This window comes from Physcomitrium patens, chromosome 18 (assembly GCF_059467195.1).
Source record: "Physcomitrium patens ecotype Gransden chromosome 18, ASM5946719v1, whole genome shotgun sequence".
NCBI lineage: Eukaryota > Viridiplantae > Streptophyta > Bryopsida > Funariales > Funariaceae > Physcomitrium > Physcomitrium patens.
The window spans coordinates 1-9408 of NC_143427.1; the positions used below are offsets into that span (position 1 = coordinate 1).

The following is a 9408-nucleotide window of genomic DNA, read 5'->3' on the forward strand; positions in this document are numbered from 1 at the left end:
CCAAACCCTAAAACCTTACCTAACCCCTAACCCCTAAACCCTAACCCTAAACCTAAACCCTCTAAACCCTAAACCCTAAACCCTAAACCCTAAAACCCTAAACCCTAAACCCTAAACCCTAAACCCTAAACCCTAAACCCTAAACCCTAAACCCTAAACCCTAAACCCTAAACCCTAAACCCTAAACCCTAAACCCTAAACCCTAAACCCTAAACCTAAACCCTAAACCCTAAACCCTAAACCCTAACCCTAAACCCTAAACCCTAAACCCTACCTAAACCCTAAACCCTAAACCCTAAACCCTAAACCCTAAACCCTAAACCCTAAACCCTAAACCCTAAACCCTAAACCCTAAACCCTAAACCCTAAACCCTAAACCCTAAACCCTAAACCCTAAACCCTAAACCCTAAACCCTAAACCCTAAACCCTAAACCCTAAACCCTAAACCCTAAACCCTAAACCCTAAACCCTAAACCCTAAACCCTAAACCCTAAACCCTAAACCCTAAACCCTAAACCCTAAACCCTAAACCCTAAACCCTAAACCCTAAACCCTAAACCCTAAACCCTAAACCCTAAACCCTAAACCCTAAACCCTAAACCCTAAACCCTAAACCCTAAACCCTAAACCCTAAACCCTAAACCCTAAACCCTAAACCCTAAACCCTAAACCCTAAACCCTAAACCCTAAACCCTAAACCCTAAACCCTAAACCCTAAACCCTAAACCCTAAACCCTAAACCCTAAACCCTAAACCCTAAACCCTAAACCCTAAACCCTAAACCCTAAACCCTAAACCCTAAACCCTAAACCCTAAACCCTAAACCCTAAACCCTAAACCCTAAACCCTAAACCCTAAACCCTAAACCCTAAACCCTAAACCCTAAACCCTAAACCCTAAACCCTAAACCCTAAACCCTAAACCCTAAACCCTAAACCCTAAACCCTAAACCCTAAACCCTAAACCCTAAACCCTAAACCCTAAACCCTAAACCCTAAACCCTAAACCCTAAACCCTAAACCCTAAACCCTAAACCCTAAACCCTAAACCCTAAACCCTAAACCCTAAACCCTAAACCCTAAACCCTAAACCCTAAACCCTAAACCCTAAACCCTAAACCCTAAACCCTAAACCCTAAACCCTAAACCCTAAACCCTAAACCCTAAACCCTAAACCCTAAACCCTAAACCCTAAACCCTAAACCCTAAACCCTAAACCCTAAACCCTAAACCCTAAACCCTAAACCCTAAACCCTAAACCCTAAACCCTAAACCCTAAACCCTAAACCCTAAACCCTAAACCCTAAACCCTAAACCCTAAACCCTAAACCCTAAACCCTAAACCCTAAACCCTAAACCCTAAACCCTAAACCCTAAACCCTAAACCCTAAACCCTAAACCCTAAACCCTAAACCCTAAACCCTAAACCCTAAACCCTAAACCCTAAACCCTAAACCCTAAACCCTAAACCCTAAACCCTAAACCCTAAACCCTAAACCCTAAACCCTAAACCCTAAACCCTAAACCCTAAACCCTAAACCCTAAACCCTAAACCCTAAACCCTAAACCCTAAACCCTAAACCCTAAACCCTAAACCCTAAACCCTAAACCCTAAACCCTAAACCCTAAACCCTAAACCCTAAACCCTAAACCCTAAACCCTAAACCCTAAACCCTAAACCCTAAACCCTAAACCCTAAACCCTAAACCCTAAACCCTAAACCCTTAACCCTTAACCCTAAACCCTTCATCCAAATTAGTGGCAATCATGCCAAAAGCCTTCTTTTCACGTCTTTTGAAGTCCTTGTGGTCCTTAGGGCTTGCATCTATGCTTGGAGAGTCTTCACTCTCATCTACAATATCCCAAAGGTCCAAAGATGCCAACAAAAGCTCTATTTTGACCTTCCAATGGTAGAAATTGTTGCCTCTAAACTTCTCAATCACTCTCAAACCTTCACCCTCACTAGAAGCCATGTCTAAGGAGGAGTGTATCAAAAAATATTGAGAGAAGGAGTCTCTAAAAGCTTAAAATCACCAAACGAAGTATGCACTAGCAGAATCTCAGAATGCCCTGTTATGAACAAAAGAGTGGTATCTCACTGAAAACACTTTCAACTCAACTTGTGAAGCTTTCTACAAGTGATTGCACCCTCATGGAACTCACAATCACTCGTCTTAATCACTTTCTCATCAAAACACTCAAGAATAATGAAGAAACTTCACCAACTCAAAAAGACACTATCAAGGTCTTTCAACAAAGTCTTAACCTCACAAAGCAAGGAGATAAGAACCCACAAAGCAATGTTAGAGATGTACAAGCTTAATACCAATAGCCTCCTTGTACCAACAAACCTAACATCAACAAATACCATAAGATCTAATCCACACAAAAGCAACAAAGAGAAAATGACTTCAACTTACTTGAATAGCACAACAGAGAGTGTGTGGGCCCATAACCTATTGAAGAAATACTATAAGCATAACACAAGTAAGTAGAAATCAGCAAGGTTTCACATAAGAGAAGTGTGGAATGAGATGTCTCTTACTTCCAACACCCGTTACTTATAATCAGAGTTCACATCCAATATGTATAGAATTCATCCACATTCATCTATTACTAGCCGCCACTCGAGACCCTAAACTTAACTGCCTCTCGAGACTCTAAACCTAGCCGTCTGTCGAGACATTAAACCTAGCCGCCTGTCGAGACCCTAGCCGCCACTTAGTCCTTAGTTGCCTTTGACCATTAGTAACTTACCTAAGAGAATATTCTCTACAAGATAACTTATTCTACTTTTACTATTACCTATTTATCTCAACATCTTTATCTTTTACCTCAACACTTCTTGAGCTTACCAATAAATAGTATTGTATAATAATACAACTATATGATAAAAAAAGAAATAAAAGATTATATTATAAAATAACTTAAATGAAAATACTTTAAAAAATTATCTTAAAAATATATATAATAGACAAGAAGGTAATAAAAATTAATAAATTCTAATATTACCTTTTTAAAAAATAAACTTTTATTTATTTTTTAAAAGCTTAAATGAGCCAAATCAAAATAAATGAGATAAATAATTAATATAGGTATTTTTAAGACAAGATTGAGAATAATTTTTAGCAAAAATTACCTCAAAATATGAAGAATTAATACCAAAAGAGGACCTATTATAAACTTAGGTTAAATCACACCCCAAGGCACATAACTATGTACCTATGGCAACTCCAAGGTTCTTTAGACAATTCAAGAGTATAGTCTAAGAGTAAACTTATGCAAGTATATTTTAGAGTTAATTTCATGTGTTTTGAAAATATGCTGAAGTTTTGAAGGCCTTTCAAAGTGAAAAATATACTTAGTGAATTTAGATTTTAAAAAATAAAAATAAGGTTACAAATTTGAGGATTTTGTGACTATTTTAGTATATTTGAGAATAAAAATTTATCAATTTGTTATTGTGCTTGTTTTAAATGTGTAAAAAATTTAATATTAATCAAGTGATTAAATTAAAGGTTATGAAAGTTTTTGTGGCTTATGGTCCTAGAAGTTTGAAATTTAGGATTAGAGAGGATTTTTGCAATCTTGCAACATTTGCTAGTTCAATTGAATCAAAAATCATTGAAAGTAATTAAAATTTAGAATTCTACAAAACATACAATTTTTAGAAAAATTTAATAGTTCAGCAAAAAGAAATTGTTGTTGGAAGATTAACATTTGAATTGGAAAAGAAAGGCAACCAACATCCAAGAGGTTTTGGAAGCTTTTCTTTCAATAGGTGATTCTCTTCAAATTTTGTGTACATATTAATTGCTTGTGGATTGAAATGTGAATAAAAATTTAATCAAAATTAATGGTTTGATTATTATTTATTAATGTTTTAAAATAGCTATAGTAATTAATTAAGATTTACTTTATATTATATTGGAATTATTTAGAATTTGTTAGAATTTGATTAAAATTTAATTAGGATTTGATTAGGATTTGGTTTATAAATTTTTAAGATTAGATTAGGATTTGATTAGAATTTGATTAAGATTTGATTTAAGATTTGGCTAAGATTTGTTTAAGATTTGATTAGAATTTGATTAAAATTTGGTTAGGATTTGATTAGTATTTAATTAATATTTGATTAGAATTTAATTAGAATTTGGTTAGAATTTTATTAGGATTCAATTAAGATTTAATTAGAATTTTGTTAAGATTTATTTAGGATTTTGTTAGAATTTGTTTAAGATTTTTAGAATCTCATTGAGATTTTTTTAGGAATACATTAAGATTTGATTAAGATTTATGTAGAATTTATTTAGAATTTTTATTTTAAGTATTTTAATGAATTTTTTATACTTTTTTAAAGGTTTTTTATTTTAGTATTTTTTTAAGGATATTATTATTTCTTTAAAATTTTTATTTTTATATTTTTTTTAAGATTTCTTTATTATTTTTTTCAAACTTTAAATTACAGAAAACAAAACACATCTTTTTGAAAAACAAAAACGTTTATAGAGGTCTTTGGGTGACTCTAAGCCTCAGCAAAATTTTACAACAGAAAAAGCTGTGATACATTAAGAGATATTGAGGATGAAAAACCTCTAGGACACCCATGTAATCTAAACCCTAAACCCTAAACCTAAACCCTAAATCCTAAACCCAAGGATACTAAAGGGGGGAAATGCAATTTAGAGTCTAGAGAGGAATATCGAGGGATTTAGTTTTATTTCCTATAAAATTCTCTTACTTTTACATTACTTGATATCCATAAGAAAGGTATGTTTCTATTCAAATGCAACCCTTATTCTATTTCTAATCCTAACTCTAAATCCTAAATCCTAATTAGGGTTTATAAATCATAAATTACAAAAAATAAAACATATATTTTTGAAAATCAAAAACATTTATAGAGGTCTTTGGAACAATATAAGCTTTGGCAAAATTTTAGAACAGAAAAAACTATGATAAATTGAGAGATATTTAGGATCAAAAACCTCTAGGACACCCTTGTAATCCTAAACCCTAAACCTAACCCCTAAACTCTAAACTGGGCACACCCTTGTAACTCTAAACCTTAAACCCAAAATCCTAAATTACATTTTTTCACAAATTATAAAGCATTTACTAATTTGGATTATCACATTTTTATTTTTTTGTAGACAATATGTAAATTTTATAGTTTTTTTTGTACTTAAAAGTTTCATTTATTATAGTTTCAAGGATTTCATTTAAAAGGATGATTTTTTGATGTAGAATTGCATTATTTTCCCACATATATCTTTCCACTCATATTTTCCCTCATATATCTTCCCACTCTGACACCTTTTTTTTGTACCACATGAATGGTTCAACTTTATTCATTTATAAAAAAAGGAAAAAACGCAACCACCCAACAAAACAAAGAGAAAAACAAACTAATCACAACAAAGTGAGGGGAAGGGTAATCCTCTGGCTGAGCTGGACCGCGTTGCTGCCTTGGTGACCTTCGCGTGGCTGCTTGAAAGTGTGCAGTTTCCAGTGGCACTTTTCGTACTCGCGCAGTGCCGAATCGTGTGGCCATGCTCGTCATGGTCCTAGCGGACCACACACTCGCATCGCATCGTTGAAACCCAATTACAACTGGATCTTTTGTCCAGCCGTCGTGACACACGTCATTTCACGGCGTTGGATGACGCTAGTATTTCACTCTGCCACTGTCATGGTGCCAAAATTGGTGGGTACTTATGATGGTCGTCGGCCGCAAGTTAGCTTCCAGGGCTTGCAAAAACCTGGCCACCTGGTAGGTTTAAAGGGCGTACTACTAGCGTGATCGACAGGAATCATAAACATGGCTGAGGGTGGACTACTGTTTGGATTTGAGCTCGCCGATGTTCTTGTAGCTGCAGTGCTTATTTCTGTCGTGGTGCTTTACTTCCATGCTGAGGCTCTGCAGCGAAGGCGATGCCCACCAGGGCCTTGGCCTTGGCCAGTTGTGGGAAACTTTTCAGCGTTGGGAGACCTGCCCCACAGAAACCTGCACAAACTTGCCGGCAAGTATGGAGGTCTCATGTATCTCCGGTTAGGTGTGGCTCCAACGTTCCCTTCACAGTCCAACAATTCTGTTGCTGTTGCCTTGTCAGTTGATGTCTCCCATTTGATCCTCCCTATCCTGAGCCTTGAAATGCATTGTGCCACCAGGGGCCAAGCCATGTTTAGTGATTTCCACGGCTGCCGTGGCTAAGGAGTTCTACACAACCGTTGATGCAAGCTTTGCTTCGCGGCCGAAGAGGTTCTCATGGACCGTCTGGAACAACAATGACGAGAACTACAGAAACATCGGCCTCGCTGAGTATGGACCCTATTATCGCAAGCTGCGCAGGCTTCTGAATACAGAGCTCTTCTCCCCAAGGCGTCATGCCTCCTACGAAGTTACAAGAGCACAGGAGATCCAGTGCATGATGAAAGTTCTTCTAGAGGAGTCGGAAAAGGGCAATCCAGTGAATCTCCAAACCTGGTTGCATGGCACAACTTCCAACAACATGACCCGGATGGTCGTCGGCAAGAGGTACGCCATAGCTTGCTTTCTCAGAGTAGTGGGGTATTCTCTTGATGGAATAAATTGCTACGGTAGTTAGAAGACACACGATATCCTCTCCAGAACAGGTGTATGACTTCAAATCCCTGAAGGAAAAATCATCTTTGGAGCTTTTTTCTTTTCAACTCATCAAAACTTCAACAAGGATTTTGTGAAGTTTTGCTCCTTTCCACACAGGGTGACCTCAATTTCGTCTTAACTCTGAAACCCCATTCATCTCTTCAAGTATTTTCAACTTCTCTACAATTTTGATGCTGATGCAATATGTCGAACCTGCTTCTAGAGAGGTTTTGCAACTTAAGTAAAAGAAAGACACTCCTCTTTTCTCAGTATGAACTTGTTAGAGTCTCATCCTACATGAAAGCAGGGCCTTGCTACATTGTGTTTTCACTTAGTGATTTAGTGTTCTTGTCTACTCACATTGTTACACCCGCATGCGCGTGCGCAGGTTCTACGGTGTCAGTGGAGACGATGGTGAGAAGCAAGGACAAGACCTTCAGAAGATGACTTCCAGTGTCTTTGAACTTCTTGGTTCTGTAGTCATAAGCGACTTTGTGCCCTACTTGAGCTTCATCACTAAATTACAAGGACATGCATCCAAGTTTTCCAAGATCCGCGATGTTTCAGACAAACTCACGGCTGATTTTTTCGACCTCGACAGCCACAGAAACAATTATAAAAAAATGAAAAACGACCCAAGCTATGTCCCAGATTTTGAAGATGTACTAATGGAGACGCCATTCGAAAACGGCACTAATCTCCCTGACCAGGACCTTCTAAAGCTACTACAGGTAAGAGATTTTGTGTCTCTCATTTGAGCACTATTTTGCATAATGATATTTCTTAGTCACTGGCGTAGGACGTGTAGGGCATCGAGAGTAACCAACAGCTGGTCTGTAGAACAGGAAATGTTGAATGCTGGGACGGAGACTAGTTCGAACACTTCAGAATGGGCTATGGCCGAACTCATCAGGAGGCCAGAACTGATCGAGCGAGCACAGACTGAGATGGATTCAGTGATAGGTTCCAAGCGCCTCGTGGAAGAATCCGACATCCAACAACTCCCTTTTCTGCAAGCCGTGATGAAAGAGAATTTCCGGCTGCATCCTCCGCTCTTACTTCCCCATGAATCAAGAGAGCCTACAGAGCTTCTTGGGTACCATTTCCCGGCAGGAACGGAGGTGCTAGTGAACTCCTTCGCAATCCACCGAGACCCAAGTGTATACGACAACCCTGACAGCTTTGATCCTGATAGATTTCTTGCACGCCCTCACGTGGATCACATGAGCACAAGTGATCCCTACGAGCTCATGCCGTTCGGAAAAGGCCTCCGGATGTGCCCAGGATACAGGCTGGCGAATACGATGGTGGCCTTGATGTTAGCGAATCTCCTCTATGTATTCGACTGGTCTCTGCCGGAAGGTCAAACTGAGGTGGACATGACTGAGACAATAGGCCTCTCCGTCAGCAAGAAGCAACCGCTGTTCTTGGTTCCGAAACCCAGATTTGAACTTTCTTTGGAGAGCGTAGCAGAAAATTGATTGCCTCAATCACATTCTGGAAATGCATCTAGGGAGAAAGACAAATATTGTGTTCGGGGATCTTGAATGTAAAAGTGAACTCAATATTCGCTTCGAGGCCCTGATGCACGGAAGGTGTCTCAATTTGTGAAACTTTTAATTATACATAAAGTTGTAAATGCGGCGGGTGGTGGGTGGTGGGTTTAGGTTTCTCTTCTAAAACAGTACAATTGAAAATTAAACCTATCGATTTTTGTATTTGACCTTCAATTGTTCTCACTTTATTCTACAATCGTGTAAGTGCGTTGTAGGTGTCGGGCGACGTTCACTATGCACATATTTGCACCGTGACTTGTGAAGGAAAGACCGAGTACAATGATCAACTTGGCTTATGCATGATTTCCTGGCACATGTGGGTGCACAAGTGTCTGACCAAATCATCAAATTAAAGGTCACTGAAGTTGGTTTAAGGTCTCTTGTGCACGTCTAGATAAAAAGTCTCTGGTACATACTATTCTTGTGCTAGTTTGACATTACTGTTGAGCCGTTGTGACAAGAGAGCTCATGTCAAGGACAATCATCTAAACCAACAGGTTACTTTGTTGCTCCAGTGTTGGTGGTCGCATGCATTTCAGAGTGATTCGCGTTATCTCTAAACAACCAACCTCCTGGTTACAAATCGCACATGCTAATGAAAACGAATAAACAGGACAGAATCATGCCACTCCGATGGAATACCTGTGAGCTTTTGAACGACAAATTGCACTGTTCTTTGCCAAGTAAAACTGTGCAAAGCTAGTGGTGTATAAATCTGAGTCATAAAAACATGCACAATCAATATTGTTGAGGTCGACGGATTGTATACTAGGCACAATGAGACGACCAAGTTTAACAGATCTCATACCATACGATTCTATGGTTAGACCCAATGTAATCTATCCTAAACCCTGAACCCTAAATTACATCAAAAATCACTAAAAGTTACCACAAAAGGAAAAGGCTAATCTTTAAAATCCTTAATATCATGTTCTTTTATCTAATTCTAAATTATAAATTAAAAAAACTAATATTTATAGATTGAATTCAAACTTATAAATGTCTAGTTGAGAATAACAATTAGAGTACACATTTGATGACAATTCAACATACAAGATACAAATGGAGATACTTTAACAGGATTTTCTTTATCAAGATTTTTTGGTGAACGAACTCCTGGAGAAATTGACAGAGGTACTTGACATAAAAGTATTCAACTGCAGGTATTTTGCATGTATTTATATTCCAAATGCCACACCATAAACCATCAACTCTACTCCAATT

At 37.8% G+C, this 9408-nt stretch overlaps 1 protein-coding gene across 1 annotated transcript; it reads left to right on the plus strand.

The window, feature by feature from the left end:
• The first annotated feature begins 5760 nt into the window (after positions 1 to 5760).
• On the plus strand, positions 5761 to 8358 carry LOC149987409 (flavonoid 3'-monooxygenase-like). The gene is made up of 4 exons (XM_090244310.1): positions 5761 to 6056; positions 6172 to 6538; positions 7017 to 7359; positions 7474 to 8358. Exons 1-4 carry the CDS (start codon positions 5822 to 5824, stop codon positions 8107 to 8109), a joined length of 1581 nt encoding a protein of 526 aa, XP_090100436.1. The 5' UTR covers positions 5761 to 5821; the 3' UTR covers positions 8110 to 8358.
• Positions 8359 to 9408: the final 1050 nt, after the last annotated feature.